The sequence below is a fragment of the Prionailurus viverrinus genome, chromosome D1 (assembly GCF_022837055.1).
Source record: "Prionailurus viverrinus isolate Anna chromosome D1, UM_Priviv_1.0, whole genome shotgun sequence".
In the NCBI taxonomy this organism is placed as follows: Eukaryota; Metazoa; Chordata; class Mammalia; order Carnivora; family Felidae; genus Prionailurus; species Prionailurus viverrinus.
The window spans coordinates 75,661,384-75,685,771 of NC_062570.1; the positions used below are offsets into that span (position 1 = coordinate 75,661,384).

Below are 24,388 nucleotides of genomic sequence, written 5' to 3' on the forward strand. Positions count from 1 at the left end.
ACTAGGCTTTGGGTTTTTGTTTATTTATTGTTCAGTTCTTTCAGCCGGAACATAACTGAATAGGGGAATGAGCCTAGAGTCCGTAGGAGGGTGTCATGGATAAGGTAAAAGCTAGGAATAACATTTGTATTTGTATTCAGAGAAGGAGCATTGTTGAATGTCTAAGGGATTACAGAGCCAGTCAGCCTGGGTTCAAATCCTGGCTCTGCCACTTGTTACCTCAGACAAGTTAGTTTACCTCTCTACGTTTCACATTTCTCTGGGAAAAAAAATAGACCTAACAATGGTATCCACCTCCTAGAATAAGTATTAAATGAATTAATATGTGCAAAGTGTTTATACTGGTGCCTGGTATACAGTAGGCACTATAGGTCATTTATTAAGCTCCTACTGTGCATAAATCCTTTTTTTAAAAAAAAAAATGTTTTATCACTCAGTCCTCATAATAACTGACAAGTAGATGGTGTTGATCCCATTTCATGGCTAAGAAAAACTAGCTTCAGTGAGGTTAAAGAGCTTGCCTGAGGTCCTTCATCCATTCTTCACAGACACGTATTGAGAACTATGTGCTAATGCTGTAAGCACCTTGGACACATCACTGGACAAAAGCGATCCAAATCCCTACCCCATGGAACCTCCAGAACTGGGACTTGAACCCGGGGCTGCCTCTTTCCCTTCTCATGTTTTTTCTCTCCCTCTTAACAATCTAATAATCACTGGCATTTAGGACTGGCCGTAAAATGACCAAGATGTCTCCCCATGTCCTTCGCTTTCTCGGTGATCACAGAATCGAAAATGATCTTGCTTTATTAGGCTTTTGATCTCTGACAACTTGAGAATCCTAGGGCAGGAAGGTAACATGGATTTAAGGATTAGATGCCTTGGACCGAGGTATGACACAGAATCATCCTGCGGCGTACCTCTTCAGCTCGTGGGTCTCTGCGGTGGAAGACCCAGCTCTGAGGTTGGGGGTGGGAATAGCCAGGGGGTGTCTGTCCCCTGTTCTTGATGAAGTAGGAAGTGCTTCTCTGCCTTGCCCGTTTTAGAATGAGGCTCCCTAACGGGTCCACTCTGTGATTCCAGGCCCTGGCCTGTTGTCCCATTTTACGAGCCTCAAGGGGCAGTGCCCCATTGCTTGAGATTGCTCTGGGCCCATTGGAAGAATAGAATGGAAGAGAGCCAGGATGAGGGGAAGGCTCCCCCTGCTCTAGAAGTCACACACAAGATCCCCGAGCAGGCCTGCTGGAGATACAGTGATCACCTCCATTTGGGTGGAGACGTCATGGGAGTTAGTATGTGAACTTGTTACTTATAGATGGACCAGCAGGGGTACAGTATTCTCTTTTGAGCAGTCATTTGTTCGTATCCCTGTAGGGGAGAAGAAAGGGTGCCGATCTATAGGGCCTACATGTCCCTCCGTAGACTCACAAATCTGTGGAACCTAGCACTCAAAATTGACGAGGTGTCTAATTTTGTGTTTTGGCCTTTTTTTTTTTTTTTTTTTTTTTCCAGTTAGGGAGAAAGATCTCAGGTGAGTTTTCTTGTGCTGTTCTGCAAGAAAAGATTCTCTTGTAGTGACAGTTCTGTGACAGGAGCAGGTCTGTATGTCCCCGAAGGGGGTCTGCTTTCCTGATCCCATGGGTGACCTAGCCTCTGCCTTTCAGGATGCTGTGTGCACCAGTGCTGTGTTTAAATATGTCAGAATTTGCTGGGTTTTTAAAATTCTTATTAGTCACAGAATCCCAACAGTGAAAATGATGCTGGGCTTTTAAATGAAACCGATTACATTCGAGGCGATCGTGAGGCCGTAAATAACGCCACTCACACACGAGTAATTGAGGGGCTCTGTGTTTGTGTACTTGGCTTCTTTACAAGGGACCCAGGCTCCTGAGAGCTCCGCTAACTCAATAGCCCTCCTTACCCTGAAATGGCCCATTAAAAGATGCCTGTTGGGTGGTAACCTCCCCATACGTTTTCTCAATAAAGAGAAAAAGATGGGCAGGGGCGGGGGGAAGGGGGGTGATGGCGGTGGGGCGGGGGAGGCTTCTCTTGCCTTTAGAGGCACTGCCTCTCAAAGCCGTCTGGAGCAGACTGTTGAGTTCTGTGTCCCCATCCCATTCAGGCCTTTGCATGCTTTGAAGCTTTCTTTAGCTTTTCCCTGCCTCTTGATGGCAGAGCTCTCAATAGGCGAAAGCCCGGCTATGGGTAGCTGAATGGCCCTCAGCACGAGGCTCTGCATGTTAATGGCACCGGCTGGCCCAGGGTAGCGAGCTGGTGGGACCCTGGCTGCTGCGCAGCCCCCAGCAGCTGCCTCTGACACGGGATAGGATCTGAGCGGGTTCCTAAAGTTGCCTCTTTGGTTTTTGTTTTTGTTTTTGCAGATCTACACGGACTGGGCCAATCATTATTTAGCCAAGTCGGGCCACAAACGTCTCATCAAGGACCTCCAGCAAGATGTGACAGACGGTGTCCTCCTGGCTCAGATTATCCAGGTTGTGGGTAAGAGTGGGTTTTACGTCGGGGATTGAGGAGTTAGGGTGGAGACCTAGAAGGGGTTGTTGAGCTGGGCAAGGGGCATGGCACACTGAAATCTCAGGAGAATACAGTGTTTCTGCCACGTGGGTTGACCATTTATTCGATTCTGTTTTGTGCTTGGGGGTCGTGGGTGCCAGCTTGCTTTTTCCGATAAGAGGACCCCCTTGATGCTCTGAGAAGGGCTGGAGGGAAGTGCTGGTGGTTTGGGGAGGGCTCTCTGTCCCTTTCTTGCCCCTGATCTGTCTGGCTTTCCTTTCCCCCCTCTGATGGTATTTTTTTTTAACGGGTTATTTTGGAAATAAATATTTCCAAATATTTGGTAAATACCAAAAACAAAAAAATGTACCACTCGACTGGTTTAGTCCTGCCAACTTTAATTGGGACTGAGAAATCAAAGGATTGAATTTTGCAGAAGGTTGGTTTTGGTTTTAATACTGGGGGAAGGGAGCTGGGGCCGCATGCTTGGGAGAGAGGGCTCTCCCTGGGAAGGCAGGCACAGGCTGGGCACAGCTCTGCCTCCAGCCTTAAAGACTTAAGGGAAGTGCCCCCTGCATCCCTGCTTGAGAGCTCAGACTCAGGAGGCAGGAGGTCAATTAGATGACATTAGGCTGATTGTTGTCGCTGGCAGCTTCTGTGGCTGCCTCATGCCCAGGGAAAAGGCATAAGGACAGAAACCCCAGCCCCTTGGGCATGTGTTGTTTTGGAAGAGTTGCTTATCGTTCCAGTGTGAGAAAAGTGGCCTTTAATAGTTGTAGCCCTGCTCACATCTGTGGAGATCGTACCTAAAAACATAGGCAAGCTGGCCTTGGCTGATGACTTTTGGAGAACTGCTGCCACTCAGATACAAGGGTCCCTGATGTCCTAAGATGGGTTTCTTAAGATGAGCTTGAGCCTGGTTCCCCTTCTCTGTCTTCCCCTGCTTGTGTTAGCTGCCTCTTGCCATGTAACACATGGCCACACACTTTGCATGTACGTATCGTCTCGTGGTTTCTGGGGGTTGGAATGCAAGCACGGCTTGGTCGGTGCCTCTGCAAGGCTGCAGTCAAGATGTAGGCCTGGGCTGGGTCCTCACACGGAGGTTTCCTCACACGGAGGCCTGGGCTGGGTCCTCACACGGGGAGGGGACCAGGTTCACTCAGTGTTGGCAGGATTCACTTCCTTGCAGTTATAGGAGGTAAGTCTTGATTTCTTACTGTTGGCTGGAAGTCTTAGCTCTCAGAAATCCCTCTCGGCTCCTTGCCATGTGCATCTCTTAGTGTGGTTGTTTTTTAATTTAATGTCTGTATATATTTTTGAGACAGCACACACGTGTGAGTGAGCAGGGGAGGAGCAGAGAGACAGGGAGGCAGAGGATCCGAAGTGGGCTCTGAGCTGACAGTAGAGAGCCCGATGTGAGGCTTGCACTCAAAAACCATAAGATCATGATCTGAGCTGAAGTCGGATGCTTAACCAACTGAGCCACCCAGGTGCCCACCCCCTCCTGCTGCCAGTGTGGTTGCTTTCATTTTTTTCAACGCCAGAAAGGGAGAAAGTTTCTAGAGCAAGTTGGCTAGCAATTTGTCATCTACGATGTAACATGATCGTAGGAGTGACATCCCGTGTCCTTTGCCATATTTTGTTGGTTAAAAGCAAATCGCAGGTCCTGTCCTACTCGATGCAAGGGGACGGTACAAGGGCTCGAAGCTGAGTGGGAGGAGAGTTGGGGGTCCTCTAGAAGTCTGTCCACTACACTTATTCCTTTTCATCTCTTTCTCCTCCCACGCTTTTCCCCCCACAAACTTTTCTGAGAATTGTTGACCCTGAATGTCACGTGCGTTTCAGGTGTACAACATAGTGACTCAACTCCTTTGTTATACTCACCGCAGGTGTAGCTACGATCTGTCCCCATACAATGCAATTGTATTATTATTGACTATATTCCCTATGCTGTGCCTTTTATCCCCATGACTCATTCATTCTGTAACTGGAGGCCTGTATCTCCCACTCCCTTTCACCCATTTTGCCTTTTCCACCCCCTCCCCTTCCCTCTTCCTCTGTGGCCATCTTGGACTGGAACCTATTTTTTCTTCCTCGCACTCTTCATCACTCGTGCTAGTCTTTGACAAATTTCTTTCCGTTTCCTCAACATCCCTACAAAGTAGGTGAGATTCACCCCATTTTACAGTTGCAAAAACTGAGGCTCACTGAGTCTCAGCTCAGTATTACCCAACTAGTCTGCAAGGGGATTCTAACCTGGGTTATTTTGCTTCTAAAGCTTCTGTTCCTTGTTCTGCCATATCATATATCTCCCCTCTCAATCTAGACACGGAACCCAGTACAAGAATCTACCTCCTTTCACTTCGTGTTAGTAACTCTTTCTGGAGTCCTGACTGTGTGCCAGCATTGTGCTCCAAGCTAGGAATAAAGAGACAAGTGTGCAAGGCCTGTAACTTGGAAGAAAGAGCAGCATCTTCTTGGTGAGGTCCTCAGAGAAGAGAGGACTTGCACTTGAATGGAGTTTTGATCTCCACATCAGCCGTGTCCCATTCGATACATTAGCAGCACGACTGTGGCTGAATCTCGGGGCGGTGCAGGATTTCTGCCAGGACCTTCTCTGCTTCCAGCCCTGGGAGCAAGAGATAAAGGGGAAAGGGTGAAACCAAGAGGCCTCACTCTCATCCCAGCTTCCTTGCTTCCAACCGTGGGCCCTCCGAGCCCTTTTCCTCCCCTGCCTCTGTTTCTCTGTCTTTAAAATAGGCATGGCCTGATTTTTGTAGCAGTCTTAGGAAGTGCAAGGTAGGTATCGAACATGAAACGTGTTTGGAAACCAGTGTTCCTGGTAACCGCCCTCTAGAAAGGTATGAGTACGAGGATGACGAGGCTTTGGTATCCATGTTAGAGTGCGCATGATAGATGCGTTAGGTCTGTCAGGGCTCAGAAGAGGTGAACGGTAGCACGGGTGTCCAGAATTGACGAAGTATGGTGCTACGGAAATGTCTGCCAGCACAGTTTTTATCCTTGCTCACGGGGAGGCTTCCCTGAATGTATTGAGATGATATGAATTTGCCTAGACAGTGACCTTTCTAGGCCTAAGCCACTGAACCAGTTTCAGGGCCTCTCGTTAGTCCCAGCGGCCGGCTGCCTGTGAGGCCCCCAGGTTGCTTTCCCTCGACCCTCCAAGCGAGGCTCGGTTCTGCTGGGGACTCTATGAGCAAGGCGGGCATTAGCACCTCTGTCTCTGCCCTGGACTTTACTGGGCTTACACCCTGTGCTCTGTGTGTAGAGGACAGAGACCCAGAAAGTGAGGAGCTGAAAAGATAGGTACACGTAGGAGTTCTATGTGACTACTCTAGATTGTTTATCAGCCAGTTCAGAGCATTTAATCTTTGAGGGTCTTGTGAATACCCATCTCTTGGTGCAGGAGGGGAGTGGCGTTTTCTGACCAGGATCCTGAACTATTGACCAATTGTACTCTTTACTTTGAAGTCCATGCCTTCTCCCACACGTGTCCTTTAAAATAAAATGTAGGGGCGCCTGGGTGGCGCAGTCGGTTAAGCGTCCGACTTCAGCCAGGTCACGATCTCGCGGTCTGTGAGTTCGAGCCCCGCGTCAGGCTCTGGGCTGACCGCTCAGAGCCTGGAGCCTGTTTCCGATTCTGTGTCTCCCTCTCTCTCTGCCCCTCCCCCGTTCATGCTCTGTCTCTCTCTGTCCCAAAAATAAATAAACGTTGAAAAAAAAATTTTAAACATAAAATAAAATGTAAAAAGGTACATACATATGTGTGTATGTATTGAACATACGCATATGTGCGTGTGTATCCCTGTTGGTCTAAGATTTTCCCAGAATTGGAGTCTGTTGTGTGCTGGACAGAATTTTGGTGTTGCAGTTGTTTTGGCTGATGAGCCCCCACTCATTCTGGAAAAGTCCCTATCTTCCCTAGCTCCCCCACGCAGAGCTGGAGGGACTCTCCTCTATCATTCCATTGGTTTCTGTGTTGGGCCTGGGTCTGAGTGGTTTTTTTCGGCTCCTGGCATTTAACATGGCGGCCGGTGTGCAATGATGGTCAAGAAAAATCAAGAGGACTAGGGATTAGACTTTCACTCATCGCAGCTCCTGCTTCTACAAGCCTGGTTGGATTGTGTCCAACGGGTGGCTGGATGTTTTCCCTTGTCAGCCATTAGTATTCTTCTGAATATGCCTCTAAACTAGATGTCATGCTCTCTTCCTTTCCAGGATTCTGTCTCAGGTCTCAACTCAAAGGTTTGGAAGGGATCTCTAAAAGCCCCAACCTGAGACATGTTTTTTTTTTCTAGAAAGAGCAGTCAACAGTTAAATACTTCCTGTGATGGGCAGCTTACTACTTCCCCAATCAGCTAGTTCTGTTGATGGCGATATGGAATCCTTCTGAACCTTTTCTTTGACTAGGTCAAAATCCACCCTCCTTGGTAGTATCTCCCTGTAAGTGCTAGTTGTACCCTCCGTGGCTATGAAGAATGACCGTAATCTGAGCCAGGAGCCTCAAAATTGAGGACAGTTGTGGATTAGAACTGTGAAATAAACTAGGAATTCCTATATAATAGGCATAGGAATCTGTACTGACAGAAACATCTATCGGGAGAAGACCGGACTTCGCTGTACTGGAGAACACTGACTAACAAATATAGAGGAAGTTGCAACCATGATGGTAAAGATTAGTTAAGGCAAGAATCCATGGATGCTGACATCTGGAGGAGAAAGTTTGAGGGGCAAGCTATTTGCATGGTCTCAAAGTGTCTCTCCGCTGATGGCTTATTAGTTGTATGGGGAAGGTATCCACACAGGGGAGTATCCAGGTGTCATGACCAGGAGATCAAAATTGTATCATTGGCAAGGGGTAGATGGATGTCCTGTGCTTGCTGATGTGATGCCCTGAGAAGAACATAACATCACTTATGTTGAATTCCAGTCAGGGATGGAAAGCCTGAAACTAATCATGAGGAATCTTAGACAAACTCCAATTGTAGAACTTTATTACCAAAAAAAAAAAAAAAAAAAAAGCCTATATTGTTCAAAACTATCACTTCTGTGAAGGCCAAAGGCTGAGAAATTGTTCCAATATAAAGGAGATTTAACAGCTATGACAACTAAATGTGCTACTAGATCCTGATTAGGGGACTAAAATGCTATAAAGGACATTTTTAAGGCAGTTGGCACAATTGGAATGTTCTAATTGTACCATGAGATAGTATATATTTGCAAAGAACAAGGATGTTAGTTAAGTATAAGGGGCAAAGGACATGATCTATGTAGTCTAAAATGATTTCAGAAAAATATACACACATACATACATACAGAGGAGAGGGAGGGAGGAGATGAGAATGGATGGTATATGTGGATTTTCTGTACTATTCCTGTGACTTTTCTGTCAGCGTGAAGTTACTTCAAAGTAGAGAAAAGAACACATTGAAAAGAAGGCCCATCAGAGGCACCTGACTGGCTCTTGGTTTCGGCTCAGGTCATGATCTTGCATTTCATGAGTTCGAGCCCCACATCGGGCTCCACACTGACAGTGTGGAGCCTGCTCAGGATTTTGTCTCTCCCTTTCCCCATGCCCCTCTCCTGCTTGTGCTCATGGGTTGCACATGCACTCGCTCTCTCTCTCTCTCTCTCTCTCTCAAAACAAATTCGAAAAATGATAGATAAATAAGAGCAGGCCCATCAAAACTTACAAGCAGAAAGATGGTCCCTTTGAGAGGACAACCCCTATCTAGGCCGGGGAGTATAATACATAATGATTGAGGACCAGTGGTGCTGTGAGACCTGACCCATGATAGAGTATAGGGGGTAGAATCAAGGAAGGGTTCCTTGAGGACTTTACCTTTAAGCCAAGACCTCAAACTTGGAGTTAGCTAGGTGGAGCAGTCGGGAGGGCATTCCTGGCAGATGAAGAGTGTGCAGAGATGCTTGGGGGGTAGAGAGCCAAAGGGTCAACGAGGCAAAATCAGGCAGGCTGCCAGGCACAGGGCAGCGAATTCTGGGCTTCTGCCTTAGCACCGAGGATAGTGGTTGAAGAGTTAATTTTTCACAGCGGGGAGTGCCATGATCAGATGTGTGGCTTGAAGGGAACCCTGAAGTGTTAACCATAGACACTGCTCCTGAGTCTTCAGCTACCCCGGAGAGATCAATTCTAGGGTCTGTCTACCTATCCCAGGAGTTGGGTTTCTCGGGTAGTGGGAGGATTTGGAGCCCACGCTTTCATACCATCGCTTCTGCCCTTTAGGCAGCAATGGATCTTTCCCTCCTGCCTTTCGTGTCCTGCTTTCCGTGACCGAGGGTCCGGTCTCTGTTCAACCTCTTATTAGTGTGATTATCTTCTGGAGTCATGAGCTGCCCAAAGCCGGCAGTTGCCTGCCAGCCCATCACGGTGCCATCGCCATGAGTTATTAGAGAGGTTTACGAGGCCAGGATAAACAGCATGAATCAAGAGGGAGAGACAGGCCTCCCTCCTCCAGCTTACATTGCTGTCACTCAGGGAGAATGCCAGAAGGGGGTGGAAGGAGGGTAGGGGAAAAGGGGTGGGAGGCAGGGATGAAAGGAGAGAGAAGGAGGGAAATAGGATGAACAAAAGAGGATTGGAGAGGAGGAAGCAAGGACAGAGGATAGGGGAAGAGATTTCCCATCAGAGGTGACGAGAGCTGATAGCAGCCCATTTTCCATCACCATTTGGGTGGCCTCTGAGCACAACCAGGAAATTCAGACAACACCGAGGATTGTGCCCTCTTTCCATTGATGACCTGCTACTGTTGTGTGTCTTTGGGTAAGTCCTCTGCCTTTCTGGGCAGCCAGTTTCTCTCTCTCCTGTTGGCCGGGCTGCCAGCTGCCCTGTGCATGGATGCATATGAAATGTTCTCATCCCTTCCAAAGAAGTCCGCTGGAAAGCAATGAACTGATGCCACTCTCCTTACTTGAAAAGTGCACTGAAGCTTTCCAATTAATAACTTGTCACCTTGTGTGCAGGCAGGTTACCACATTCATGGATTGAGAAGGTCTTGAACCTGCTAGAATACATAAATGGGCACTGGCACTTAGGGATGCTAGTTTGAATCGTAGTTGAAGACTTTGGGGACAAATGCCTTTGCTTCTTTGGTTATCTACTTTTGTGTTGCCGCCAAAGACCCCCTACCACAAGTTAACCAAGTTCTTCTTCCTTTTCGGCAGAATCAGAACTGCTGTTATTGCTCTGAGTATTTATGACAGTTATGGAAATTCTTGAGAATTTAAGCAAAGGAGAAGTATTTAAATTACATGAAATTGGGAATTAGGAGGTTCAAGATATTTTTTTTGCATTTTTATTAAGCTTTTTGAGTTTGGGCTTAAGCATTTAGTTGATCTCTTCCCGCATATTCTTTAGAGTGGTCATCCATAGGCTCCACTCCATTGGTGTATTTCTAATGTTGTAAAGTGGCATTAAGCTCCTAGGAGCTGCAGTATTTGAATTCAGGCAGCACCTGACTGTGGTTTAGGTGACAGACTACAACAAGGAAGTAGAGTAACAATTAGACCAAGTCCTTTGGCATTTTTATCTAGATGGTATATAAAGAATCTTTAAAATGATTTCCTAAGATTGCAGTTATCCATCCTTTACTTGAATGAGCACTAATGACCTAATGCTGAACTGGGTATTGATCAGAATCTAATGACTTATGCCTTTGGCCATCATGAGTATCCAATTGGAAGATACCTTGAGCGGCCTGGATTCTCAGAAGCGACGTATTTATTCTCCATTGTTGTATATCAAAACCCAGGGTCTGAGTGCAGGCCTGCCATAATTTCCCTTGTTTGAAGGCATGCCATTTGTCCAGGATCTTTTTTTTTTTTTTTCATCTTTAGTATGTGCCTCTGTATTGACAAGTGAAAAGACCATTGCCTCCGAATAGGCAGTAAAACTTTGATTCTTTGAAGCGTTCAGAATACTCATTCCTTAGCTCCTTTCAACAAATATTTGAGTTGGCTTCTGTGTGACCAGCACTGTCTTAAGCTCTGGGGTTACAATAGGAAGCAGATGATAAAGCTTGTTCTTCTGGAGCTGACATGCTAGTGACCTATTCTGACTGATTGTAATTCTGTCATTTTCTGGTGAACTAAAGAACCGATACCCATGAGTCATCCCATTCACTGGGCATTTCTTATGTGCTTTTTAAAGGCTTTATGGCACCTCTTTTGGGGGTAAGGGAAACGGGTAGAAAAGGCTTCCTAAAATGTCTATCCCACTGTTCTTAAAAGAGTTGGATTTCTGAAGATTGACATCTTCTAAGGTAGATCATAGAGTGGAGTATCTGTTAGCCTGAGCAAATTCTAAAGAAGGTGTAGATTAGGCTGAATGTATACTAACCAGACTATCTCCTAGGAATGAGATTTTTAAACAATTTTTTTCTTTTAATTTATTGTCAAATTGGCTTCCATACAACACCCAGTGCCCATTCCCCATTTTCCCCTCTCCCCCACTTCTCCCTTAAACAATTTCTGGACACTAGCTTTATTTCTCCCTTCTTTCTCGAAGTAGAGGACACCAGAGGGGTGGGGGGGGGGGGAGTCCAATTGAGGTAATGCTGAGCTGTATTATGTATTAGATTCAGGAGTTCTAAAATTGGAGCTTGGGACACTTTGATTTGGTTATTCTTTTCAGATAGTTTTTAATATCTTTCCTCTTGATGGGGATTTTTGGCATCATATTCATTAAAATCTGACATGATTGTTTGTTTTTGAAATTTGATTGTGTAAGCACTTCTTGAGCCCCAAACACACAAATGTGAAAACCAAAATCTGTAGGTCTGCCAGGCTTTCAACAGCATAGCTGGTGGAGACCAGAAAAGGAGTTACACCTTAAATGATTCAGACCAAAACAGAGGAAGGTACACAGTGCTGAGAGAACACAGACTTGCATGTGCTTTCTTCTTCTAGGGGTGGGGACCCTAAGTAAAAGGACCAAAGGGACTGGGGAGGAAGCTTACAGGGGCTTCCCAGAGGCAGCAGAACCTCAGTGCTTGACTGTGGACTCCTAGCTGAGTTTGTGGGCTTAACTCAGATGGAGACTTCAGAAAGGAAATTCATATCTTACATACTTTACATAGATGGTATGTATTATTGGGTAAATGATAGCTGCCATTTGTAGGATACATACTGTGTGCTAGGCACTGCATGAAGTATTTTTCTGGCATCCTATAGTCTATCATAGCTCTTCCTCTAAAGCAGGTAGTATTAGCTCCATCCTATTAGATGGGGAACCTGTGGCCCAGAGAGGTTGAGGGACATGGCTGAGATCACACAGCTAAGAAGCTATAGATCTGAGATTCAAACGTGGAGGTATCTTTGCCTCCCAAAGCTAGTGCCCCAACCTCTACATATGTTGCTTTTATGTAGTGCTGCTGTGGCAAACTGAAACCCCCCTGCACCCACCATAGATAGCTTGGGCTGTGTCTTATAGGGATTCCTCCTTACTTCACTGTGGGAACCTGGGCTTTTCTTCCTTGTCACTGGGATTGACTTCCAGTTAATTTAACACAACCTCTTTCTCCCACTTCTCTAAATAGCCAGGTGCTATTATGACTTTAGGAGTGTGTTTCAGATCTAACCTGGACTCACTATGTGGCCTGGGATGCATCCCTTTTAAGTCTGGCTCTCTTATTTTCTCTGTGTGCTACCACTCTGGGAATAGGATTATTAGTAATCCTATTTGTATTAAGCAATATTAGCATTTCTGGCTAAAGATGAGGTGAGACGGCCAACAGACACATGAAAAGGTACTCAACTCGCCAGGGAAATGCAAATCAAAACCACAATGAGATCACCTCACACCTGTCAGAATGGTTAAAACCAACAACACCAGAAACAAGTGTTGGTGAGGATGTGGAGAAAAAGGAACCCTTGTGCACTATTGGTGGGAATGCAAACTGGTGCAGCCCCACTGCAAGACAGGATGGAGGTTCTTCAAAAAAATAAAAATAGAATTACCATACGATCCGGCACTACTGGGTATCTACCCAAAGACTACAAAAACACTAATTCAAAGGGATACATGCCCCCTTATGTTTATGGCATCATTATTTACAATAGCCAAACCATGGAAACAGCCCAAATCTTTATTGACAGATGCATGGATAAAGATGGACAAACACACAATGGAATATTATTCAGCCATAAAGAATGAAATCTTGCCATTTGCGACATGGGCTAGAGAATATAATGCGAAGTGAAAAAAATCAAAAAGACAAATCCCACATTATTCCACTCAGGTAGAATTTAGGAAACAAAAGGTAAAAAATGAGACAAAACCAAAAAATGGACTCAACTACAGAGAACAAACTGATGATTATCAGATGGGAGGTGGGCGGGGGATGGGGATTAAGGAGTGCACTTGTTGCGATGAGCATTGAGTCATGTACAGAACTGTTGAATCACTATATCGTACCCCTGAAACTATAATGCTGTATGTTAACTACACTGGAGTTAATTTTGTTTGAATTAAGTAAAAGGAAAGGATGAGGTAAGATACTTCATCTGTGCCTTTTGTCCCCAGGAGTGGAGTTCTAGCTGGACTGACCCACTCTGAACCGTCCTATCTTCTGTGGGGAGGTCGTAGCTGTCTAAGAGCCGAAAGCATAATCAGAGCTCTGTTTCCCAGTCTCCACACATTTCTGTGATGTCCCAGTGCTCCAAGACTGTCGTCAATGCAGTTGTCTCTGCTTTAGATGCCGACGACCTTGCCCCAGCTGTCCCTGGGGGACGGTGGCTGGATGAGTAAGTCCTGAAGCTTGCTAGCTGCGGCTCAGCGTTTCACATGCCTGCGCTGATTGGACAGACCCCAGGATGGGCCTTAGGACTTGGTTGGCCTCAAGCGTTCTGAACATCACTACTCAAGGTGTTGGGGATGATTGTTTATTTTTCTGACTTGTGTTTCCTTTTTCAGCCAATGAGAAGATTGAAGACATCAATGGCTGTCCCAAGAACAGATCACAAATGGTAAGTGGTACATGGCTGTTTATATTAAGGAAGTAGCCCTTCCTCTCAATGATAGTGACCGTCTTGGAAACAGCCACACTGTAAGCTTTACTCTAAGGGATTATATTAATAAACTTAACAGCTATTTCCAAGCAGCCGTGTTCTGCTTCTCTCTGATATTTGTTGGCATTTACTAAAAAGTGGCCGTGATTTTTACAGAGTCTTAGGTCAGCATTTCACATTCCCTGTCTTTCTTGTAGAAACACATTATGCAGACCTGGTGCAAACCTACGCTTGTTGAGAATTTGGACTGTTGGGACTCAGTTCTGCTTTCTCAAAGACACACAGCGATTTCTGTTTGTGTATATGGTGCTAGGGCACAGATGAGGTCATGGCGTCTTGCTCAGAAATGGGGGCATGTGATCTGATTGCCTTCAAAGGTTGGAATGATGTGAAATCAGAACGGTGGCAGGAAAAGTGAAGTGTACGATACTATCCAGACCATTGTTAACGTGACCTTGACAAGGGATCTTCTCTCTGGTGTGATCTGCTTAAGCTCTGACATTAGAGCTGTTAAAAAAACAAAAACAAATGAGTCTTTTAACATCTGTTCTTGTTATGTGTCCTCATAATCTTTGAATTAAAATTCATGATCACTGTTGAGGTCAGAGCACGTTAAATTGCAGTGCTCTTAATACCTGGTTTTTCCCTTCATCGTGCTTTTCAGATGTGAATGTTGACACGAATTGTGTACATATCAGTTCGTTAAGATGATGGTCCTACCTGCTTGACATATGAAGGTGGCAATTTAAGGGCAACTTTTTTCTTTTTTTTTTTTTTTCCAGGACCTTAATTTGCTTTCAGAAATCTAAAACTAAAAAAAGGCATAATCTGTTTTTTCTGACCTCCCCCTACTCCCTTTGAGTTGACACAATTTGATAGTCTCATTCCAAAGTATAGCAAAGTGATTGGCGATCCTTGGTTTTACTTCTTAATTTTCAGGGTTGTTAATGCCAATGAGTCGGCCAGACAGACTTTTCGGTGACCTTTATTTTTTACTATAAAGAGGACTGTGTGTGGTGTGATGGGAGTCATTTTTCAGTTTACGTTTTGAAACAAGTTTTCTGTTTGTTTTGGTTGGTTTTTTTTTTTTTTTTTTTTTTGTCCTTTCACTGGAGATTTTTTTCTGTTGGTTTGCTCCAGAGAGCAACCACTCCTTACATAGGAAAGTCCCCATGCAGATCTCCCCTGGCCGCTTTGACTTTTGGAAAAGCTTGGCTGCTATTTTTGTTAGAGCTACTGCAGCTGTCTAGTATATTAATAATTGGGAAAACGTGGAAGATAGAAGACTTAATTTAGGGTAAGCATTTTACACATGCAGGTCCTCTCTTCGCACGAAAGAGAGGCAGTACTTTCCCCTGGGAAAGATACCAATGCATTTGTCCCAGCCCATTGTGATGCATGTGTAGACCTGGTATTTGAAGGCAATGAACCTTTTATTCTCTTTGGCACTTCTGTATTTTCTGCGCCTTCTGTGGGAGGTGTTAAAGTCCACTTTCAAGATTATAAAATAATATTGCCACCTCGGGTTCCGTGGTGCAAATTTAGCTCTCCATGCAAAATGTTATTTATAAATGCTACCATGGCACCGATGAAATTTTGTGGCTTCTCTAACTCTTTCAGCTGTGAAAGTATTGTTTTTTTATGGCCTGTGTTCTTTTTTTTTTTTTTTTTTTTTTTTTTTTTTTTTTTTTTGAACATAGGAATATAAAATCCTGTAATTGTCGGTGATAATTAGTTCCAGCGTAAGGGCGGGGAGGCAGACACGGTCTGGTGGTGAACGAAGCAGAGAATATTTCATACAGGATGTGAGTCCAGGAAAATGTGAAAACCGCCACCGCAATCATTCTGTTCTATAGGAAATGAGAAAGATGACAAAGACAACAGGGCTATTGTCATTTTCCCTACATCACGAACTGTGACAAATGCCTATGGCAGAAGCTCCCCTAGAGCACGCAGGAAGTGCTCCTTAGACCAGCATGGGTGGTGTTCCATCTACGAGGACCCCTGTGTGTGTGTGTGTGTGTGTGTGTGTGTGTGTGTGTGTGTGTGTGTGCGCGCGCGCGCGCGCGCATCCGTATGGGCATATACAGAGTTAATGCATTTCTACTCATGGGAAGCATCCTTTGGGGATGTGGCACAGTGGTGAGCCACCACTTCTGGGTTCCTAGAAGGTCAGACTCCAAAGGAGGCTTTATTTAGGGCAGCCAGTGATAACAGATTTGGAGGAAACCGAGTGGGAAGCATGTGGGGAGCACCATGTTGGTAGAAGGGAGATGACCTACAGAGAGATGAGAACTTGGGCAGTGCACCTGCTCAGAGGGTAACTGCACCTCCCTGAAAATAATCAGCAGAGCTGATGTGCTCACTCCCTGAGAAAGTAGGGACTCTTCAGGGGCCTTGAGTAACGGAGCCAAAGAAAAACAATGATGTTTCAGAGCAGGAGGAATGAATGCTCTTCCAGTTTTTAAGGGGCAAGTTCAGTCCATCAGCTAATCTGGGGGTTGGGCCAAGAGCTTTGATTTTGGTGGGTAGGAGGCCCAGCCCCCTTGCTTCTGACCCACTAGGTTGCTGAGGAGCTCAGGTCTCAAACTCTTGCACCCCAGGCTCTGCTTCAAATGTCCTTTTCCAGGAGGATGGGGAAGTGAGAGCAGATGTCTGTGGCATATGGACTTGAAAATCCCAAGGGCACTGATGCACAGACATGATGGGTGTGGCATTGTCACTTGTAGCCTGCCAGTCAGCATTCACAGAGTGCCGACCAATGCCAGGCACTGGGGTGGGCCAAGTGAATGCTCAGGTGGGCAAGATGTGATCCCTGCCCTTAAGGAACCAGGAGACCAGAGAATAACAGTGCAGCTGTTTCCATAGACCTCTGTGCACGGCACAGTGGGGGCCCGTTCCATCTGAGGACAAGGGGAGGTTTAAGAATAACTTCTCGGGAGGGAGTCTGAAACGTAAGAGGGTGCACCACGGGGGAGTGATAGGTGGAAGAAGATTCACATCCCTGGGGCATCTCTTTACTAAAGGAGGTCCTGGACCCTTGCAAAGGGAAGGTTTTGCAACATTTGTTGATGATCCTGCTGCAGTGCCATAAGCTGTCTCTGGTGAGACCCCTCTTCTGAGGTGAGGAGTGGGGCACGGAAGAGCCAGAGTACAACACACCCCATGGGCATGGAGGTCTTTGGGTCTGGGACGGGTCTGCATTCATCATCACTACCCGGATCACCGCATTTTGGGAGGGCAATTCCTGTTGGGTCCTGGAGTGAAATTTAAAAAACCACAGCAACAAAAAGTTTATTTTTGAGAGCGAGCATGCAAGCAGAGGAGGGGCAGAGAGACAGGGGGGCAGAGGATCCAAAGTGGGCACGGACAGCAGCAAGCCCGATGCAGGCGTCAAACCCACGAACTGAACCATGAGATCGTGACCTGAGCTGAAGTCAGATGCTTAACTGATGTGAGCCACCCAGGTGCCCCCTGGAGTGAAGTTCTTTAAAGGGAAATACCCATGGTCATCCAGCCTTGTGGAGGGAAGTTCAATCATGGGATCTGGGAGGTGAGAACCCTACCTGGTGGGAAATGGTCGTCCATGATTTTAATATCAGCACTAACTTGTATCTGCACAGTGCTGTGAGGTTTGTGAGACCGTTCATACTTACGGGCACATCCTGTCCTCCCAACTCTGCTGTGGGCCTGCACAACATGCCCCCCTTTCTGGTGAAGAGAATGAAGTGCCAGGTGGTGAAAGGCTGTGCCCAGGAAGAGGCAGAGCCGGGACCGTCGGCATATACTGTCACTCTCTCCTAGGCCTCCTAGGACGAGACCGTGACTGTGACAAGACAGGCACAGCAGGGACTTCTCTTTCCCTAGCAAGCTGGCCTCAGCTTGTGTTGAAGGAGTTCTTTGCCCGGTTTCAGGCTGACCTAGACACGGTGGGGGCCGCGTCCTTGGAGACGGAGCCGTGGAAACATTCCCACCCCCTTTCACCCACCAGTCCATCCATTTGGCCCTTAAATAAGTTTGTGTGTGTGCGTCAGAGGCGGGTAAAATGTTTTGTCTGTTGAGCATTGCCATGGCAACCCAGAGGCATCTTTTTGGCTTTCAAGCGGTGAGTTCAGCAGAGTTCTGCATTAGTTTGGAAGGAGAAACCTTGCCTGGAGCCTGGCCCGAGGGCACTGCCTGCCTCCTCGAACCTGAATCCTGTACTCCAAGACGGGGCCTCACTTTGGAGCCTTGGAATGGCTGCCACAGGGAGTGGTTTTCTTTTTTAATCATTATTATCTTACATGGCTTGACTTTCTCTTGTCGGTTAGGAGAGGTGAAAGTTAGCAAGGCCTGCTGGCCCTTTCAGCGGAAAGCCCCAGGCCTGTTTACCCCTCTGGCTGCTGATCTCAGGCCCGGGGTCATCTGGGGGCTTCCAGCCCACAGCCTCCTCCTGAGCTCTCAGGGAGGGCTCTGCCTTCTTCACTTAATGCTTCTAGACTGAGGGCCGGCCGGGCTTGGGAACCAGACAGGCCAAGTTCGAGCTCCTTCTCTGCTATTCTGTGGCCTTGAGCTCACTAGTGAACCTTTTTGAAGGCTCTATTCCTGCTCTGTAAAGTGGGGTTGATAATACGTCCCTCAAAACGTTTTTGCAGTACTAATGAGGTGGTAAAAGAGACGATAATGGAGAATACTGATCACCATGATAAAATACAACTGGAGCCTGTAAAGTGTCAGCCTTGTGCCAGGTGCCTTGCTAAGTGCTGCCCAGCCGTCCTCTCCCTCCATCCTCCCAATAGCCCTTGCAGGTAGGTGATCTTACCCTCATGCTCCTCGCCTATGAGCAGCACTCAGAACATGGTAGTTTCTCTGGTGATGATTTGTGCATGTAGTTCATGTGTTGGAAACATGGAGTCCTCTGGAAATCTGAGGAAAGCTAGGGCTCCCTCCTTCCCAGATTGCACACACCCCAGAATTTTGCATATGGCCTGAGCAGATTGTAGATCCCAGAGGCTGGCCTACGTGCCCCCTAGGGCTCCACAGACCCAAACTTCAGTGCTCCTGCTGCTTTGGGCACAGCTCTGCACCCCGCCCTGTCCTTCAGGGGTCTCCTTGGAAATGGTAGCCCTGAGTTCCCAAGACCATAGGAGTTAGCACATAGACACAGAGAAGGACTGGGCAGTAGTTTTCAAACTTCCATTGCGTGAGCAGAATTCCTTTTTTTCCCCTCCCCCCAAAAATCGTACATGGGACTGTGGCTTTTCAAGGTCTTTTTGTTGTTGTTGTTCTAGATTACTGACCTAGGAAGCAGAGTTGGAGCTTGAACCCAAGTCTGTCTAGTTGTGGTGTTGGCTTCTGTGGCAGAGAAGGGGTGTAATAAAAAGTCTGCACCTCCCAATCCCTGCTCTTATTTTTCACGTGTGCATACAGCAGAATCATCAGAAGGGGGGCGCCTGGGTGGCGCAGTCGGTTAGCGTCCGACTTCAGCCAGGTCACGATCTCGCGGTCTGTGAGTTCGAGCCCCGCATCGGGCTCTGGGCTGATGGCTCGGAGCCTGGAGCCTGTTTCCGATTCTGTGTCTCCCTCTCTCTCTGCCCCTCCCCCGTTCATGCTCTGTCTCTCTCTGTCCCAAAAATAAATAAACGTTGAAAAAAAAAAAAATTAAAAAAAAAAAAAAAGAATCATCAGAAGGGAAGAGCTGGAGTATTTCTGGAAAGGGCCTGAGTTGACCTGTTGATGAATCCGTAAGAGCTGAAAAAGGAGTAGGGGCCCCTAGTGAGAGGCAGCCCGTTAAGATGGCGTTGGGGAGCCCTGGCGCCAGGTACCTCCCACTGCGTTCTCCACAGACCTTCCTGGGCCATGGGAAGGCCATCTGCAACAGAATCGGGTTTCCAGGCCCAGTGACCTTGAGCCCTCCTAACAGCTGAGAGAAAGCAGGCCACATGCCTAGGGAGTGTCTGAGCTCCTTGGGCAGCTGAGTTGCCTCTTCCCCGGGCCCCGGGCCTATTTTTACACCACCCTAAGGGCACACACATGTTACAGAACCAAGAAGGAATGAAGAAAAGTCTACAGGCCACTTAAAATTTAAAGCAAAGTGGAAAGAGTTCAGGGCCAAGGTTAGTAGGTGGCATCCACCACTTCACTCAGTGGTACTGTTCTGGCCAGCAGTCTCTTTCAATGTGGAGGCAACTTCCGGGTGTGTCTGTCTCTCTCTCTCTCTCTGTCTGTCTCTCTGTCTCTCTCTCTCTCTCTCTCTCTCTCTCTCTCTGCCTCTTTGGTCACACCTCTGTTTAAACCCTCCTTGGCTACTCCTTTCCCCTTCCGTACTCTGAAGCACACAATGGAAAGTCTTTCACAATCGAGTTAGCAGCGTTTCTTGCCACTCGGCCACTCATCCTCTACGTCCCAGGCATACTGGAACTTGAGGTGCCCACAGAGAGACTGTGCCCTCCTGTCTTTGTACTTACCACATGCTCTCCAGACTGCCTGGAAGATCTGATGCCTGTCCCACCTGGATCAGGTAACCTTTAACCTTCAGGTCAATCATTATCTCAAGGAGTTGAGATCTATTAGATGCCTGATGGCTTGGGTGTCCCCAGGTACCTGCGTTTCTCATAACACTCCCTTGTGGTTGAATTATCTTCTTGAAGGAGATGCCATGTCTTTCACTTGAGTATCCTAACTTAGGATGTACTTAGATGACTGGCGTCTAGTAGGCATTTAATAAACGTTAAATGGACGGACGGATGGATGGAAAGACTAAGAAGGGAGCTGGCCTGGACTTGTCCATGTGACTGAAGGGTTGTAACATTCCACTCTTCATCCTTGTCTACAGCTGAGCAGCCATGTGGGTATTAGAAGTTTTCCAGCATTACCCTAGAAGTATCTTTCCTTCTCAATTCCTTTTTTTTTTTTCTCAGTTTATCCATAGGACATTGCAGTTAACTTTTAGTTTATTAAGTTCGTTTATGTTGCTTGAGGTAAGCATTTTTAGGTGTCCTTATGACCAGAAATTTAAAAAAAAAAAAAATAAGTGCTTTACATATTTTAACTCCTTTTATTTTGCTAGAATGGGAAATAGATTTTGTCATTCCATTAAATGGCTTGGAGAACTTAGACCCTGATGCTGCGCTCTGCCAGAAGCTAAGTGTGAGTCATGTTAAAGAACCTCTCCTTGGGGCGCCTGGGTGGCTCAGTCGGTTAAGCGTCTGACTTCGGCTCAGGTCATGATCTCACGGTTTGTGAGATCGAGCCGTGCGTCGGGCTCTGTGCTGACAGCTCGAGCCTGGAGCCTGCTTCGGATTCTGTGTCTCCCTCTCTCTCTGCCCCTCCCCTGCTCATGCTCTGTCTCTGTCTCAAAAATAAATAAAAACATTTAAAAAAATGTTTTTTTTAAAAGAACGTCTCCTTCTTTTCCACTTGTGCTGTAGAGCCTGAGGTTATGGCCCTTGTCCTGGATTCTGTGTTCTTACGTGATTAGAATAGCAAACATCTATATACCTATGACTGGGCAATGTCTTAGACCTCTGAATTGATGGATTTTAGCTCCATAAACCCCTATGAGAGCAGTTACCTTTATTCTCACTTCACAGATAAAGAAACAGAGATTTAGTAGTGTGCGTGAGGTCACATAACTAATAAGTGACAAGCTGGGGCTTGAACTCTGGAAGCCTGACTCTAGAGTCTGTTTCCTTAACTGTTAGTCTATTCTGCATATAAGGAAATTGAAGTAGAAAAAATGGAATGTGACATGGAGGTACAAAGATTATATTTGTAATACTCGCACTTGTGTAGGTCTAGATGGAGCCTGGAGATGAGGCCTTCCATCTTGGGAAGGAGATTTGGTTTGAAGAAGAATAAGAAGACTGGAATCAGGCAGACTTGGGTCTCCCATCCCAAGGCATGTGTGCTGGGCAAGTTACTAAATCTGAGCCTTTCTCATCTGTGAAAGTGGGGTTATGATGGAAGCTGCCCCCTAGGGTTGCTGCCAGGGATGGATGAGCAATGGGATGATGATCATCTGGCATCGTCCTGGCTCGTGGAGAGAGCACGTCTCATGTCCGTTCCCTTGCCCGCTTACAGGTCCTGTATAGCCTAACTATTGTGCATTGAAAGGTTTTTTCATACTCCAAGTAGGCACCCAATATGGTAGGGTGAACAGTGGACCCCCAAAGATGTCCACGTATTAATCTTCAGAACCTGTGAATATGCTAGGTTACATAACAAAAGGGACTTTGCAGGTGTGATTAAATTAAGGGTTTTAAGACTGGAAAATCATCCTGGATCATCTGGGCAGGCCCGGTGTGGTCACCAGAATCCTTCTAAGAGGGTGGCAAGAAGGTGAGCAAGGACATTTAACTATGGGAGCAGAGGGAGAGTGGGGGACGAGAGATTGGAAGATGCTATTCTCTGTCTTTGAAGACGGAAGAAGGGGCTATGAACCAAGGCCTGCAGGTCTCCACTAGCAGCTAGAAAAGAGGACGAAATAAATTCTCCCCTAGAACCTCCAGAGTGGATACAGCCAGCCGACTCCTTGATTTTCAAGCTCACCGAGAATGATTTTCCTCTGAAATTATAAGATAATTTTAGGCTGCTTTAAGCCACTAAATTTTGGTCACCTGTTGAAGCACCAGTATGAAACCAATACTCTCTGGGAACCAACCAAAATATTTCTTGCTATATTGGACAGTAAGCTATTTGGGTTGCTAGCAGAGGCTCATTTTGCTACTGCAAGCTCCTTGGATTTCTGAGTTGGCTGGAAGTCGCTTCCATTGTTAGAACACTTCAGAATAGAGTTTTCCACATTTGTACTGAGTTTACATCAGGTCATTCTAGGGAATTATGGGGAGAACAGAGCCCCACATTTCATTTTCAGTACTGCACGTCCTTGTTGTGGGTCACTTCAGACACTAAGCTGTCATGGGAGCCAGAAGTGCCAGTTAGAAGTTGGGCTTCAGGTATCCTGACCTCTTTGTGGACATATACTTATGTATAGGTATTTGTGTTCTTCAACTAATGCACGTTTGTCTTGTAACTAATAGCACATTTAAATAAATTTTGAGGTCTTTGTCACATTTTGTTATTTAATGACATCAAAACTTTATAATACGTATAGTGTTTTTCATCTTTTAGTTCAATAAAAATCTGCGTATTCTCGGCACCTGGCATGGTGCTAGGTACATTGGAAGTGCTCAGCCCGTGTTTCTTAGATGAGTGAGCTCAACAAATAATGGCCCAACTGTCCAACAACTTCCCAGAGAGTGGGGGTGATGTTATACATCAAATTCTAATACGTCAAATATGCAATATGGATTTTGTATTTTTAAATGCTGTAAAGAAACTTGAGTTGTCCTAAGAAATTCTCTCAAATCTCTCACAGTTTTCTATTTTCACTTCATGATACAGGTGTGTGGAAAAGACACCATTATAGCAGATTATTTTCATCAATAAGGGAAGTAGTGTTTGGTTTGGCAAAACCTCCTAGGGCGGTGCTGCTCCAGCCTTAGTGTGCATGAGAATCACCTGGAGTGCTTGTTAAAACAGTACAGGGTCCTACTCCCAGAGTTTCTGATTCAGGACTTCTGGGGTGGAGCTGGAGTATTTGCATTTTTAACAAGCTTCTTGGGTGATGCTGATGCTGCTTGCCTGGTGACCACACTTTGCCAACGCTGTCTTCAAGCCAAGTACAAAATGTCTCTTGGGCTCTGCCCGTGCAAACATGCATTTAAACATAAATGAGTTTGCAGAGTTGTTTAAAATTTAAAAAATTAAGAGTATCTCTATAGGGTTTATTGAAATGTAAATATTTTGAATGAGCCAGTCAGTTGGCTTTTTTTGGAAAGGTTAAGCTGCTGTAGACATCCTCTTGTCTGAGCACTGTAGTAAGCTCTGCATGGATAAGATCTGAATCGTGCACGTGGCTGTGGTCTTGGAGCCTTCAAGTGCGTTCTCTACTACCTCTTCTAGCTCACTTAACCTGTGTGACCCTTGGTTTCCTCTATTGCAAAATTGAAGCAATAATCCTTTAGCACATTGTACTCTACTGCCAATGTCCAAGTAGACATTAACTTCTTTGAGGGCACTGTTACATCTGTCCACCTGTCCCCATCACCTGGCACTGGTAGATGCTTTGTGAATATTTACTTAAGAAATTCTCAGCACAGCCTTAGGACTGAGGCACTATGAGTGGCAAACATGGAGCTCGGTAAGGTTGAAGAACTTAGCAAATATGAGGGTAAGTGAAGGAAGAATAGCTACACATCTTTTTGAGCTGAGAGGGAAATCGGATGGTAATTTATAACCATGTAGACTGTGGTTTATATAACAGCCATCTGGGCCTCATGCTTGGATCCACCTCCCTGCATATGTCTTTGTGGAGTTCTTCTCTTTCAGCATCATGTCAAAAGAGTGTTTTTGTATGTGTTTGTTTTTTGTTTTTAGATTTTTCCATGAAGCAGAGCTTAGCAAAGAATTCCTGTTTGCATTCTGTTAAAGCACAGTTAGCCTATGACATTTGCATATTGGGAGCCAGTCAGTAGGTGTGCTCACTTCAGCAAAGGGAGGTGGATGGATGCCAATCTGAGGTCAGGCCCCAGAAGACCTTTTATTTATTTTTTAAATGTTTGTTTATTTTGAGAGAGAAAGCACAAACAGAGGTGGGACAGAGACCATCCCAAGCAGGCTCCATGCTCAGCCCAACACAGGGCTTAAATCCACAAACCGTGAGATCATGATCTAAACCAAAATCAAGAGATGCACGTTTAACCGAGTCACCCAGTGCCCCGAGAAGGCCTTTTGCAACAAAAATAAAAACCAAATAGATGCTATTAGTTAGTTGAAAATCCATGTACTTCAT

The 24,388-nt window shown here is 46.0% G+C and overlaps 1 protein-coding gene across 10 annotated transcripts in view; it reads left to right on the forward strand.

Annotated features, from left to right (window-relative positions):
* NAV2 (neuron navigator 2) overlaps nt 1–24,388 on the forward strand; it is a 741,507-nt gene that overhangs the window by 468,346 nt on the left and 248,773 nt on the right. For all 10 annotated transcript variants that reach the window (XM_047878314.1, XM_047878316.1, XM_047878307.1 and 7 more), the window contains 2 exons: nt 2,382–2,499; nt 13,460–13,512. In XM_047878314.1, coding sequence (XP_047734270.1) covers nt 2,382–2,499; nt 13,460–13,512 — 171 coding nt within the window. The remainder of the gene's footprint in view (nt 1–2,381; nt 2,500–13,459; nt 13,513–24,388) is intronic.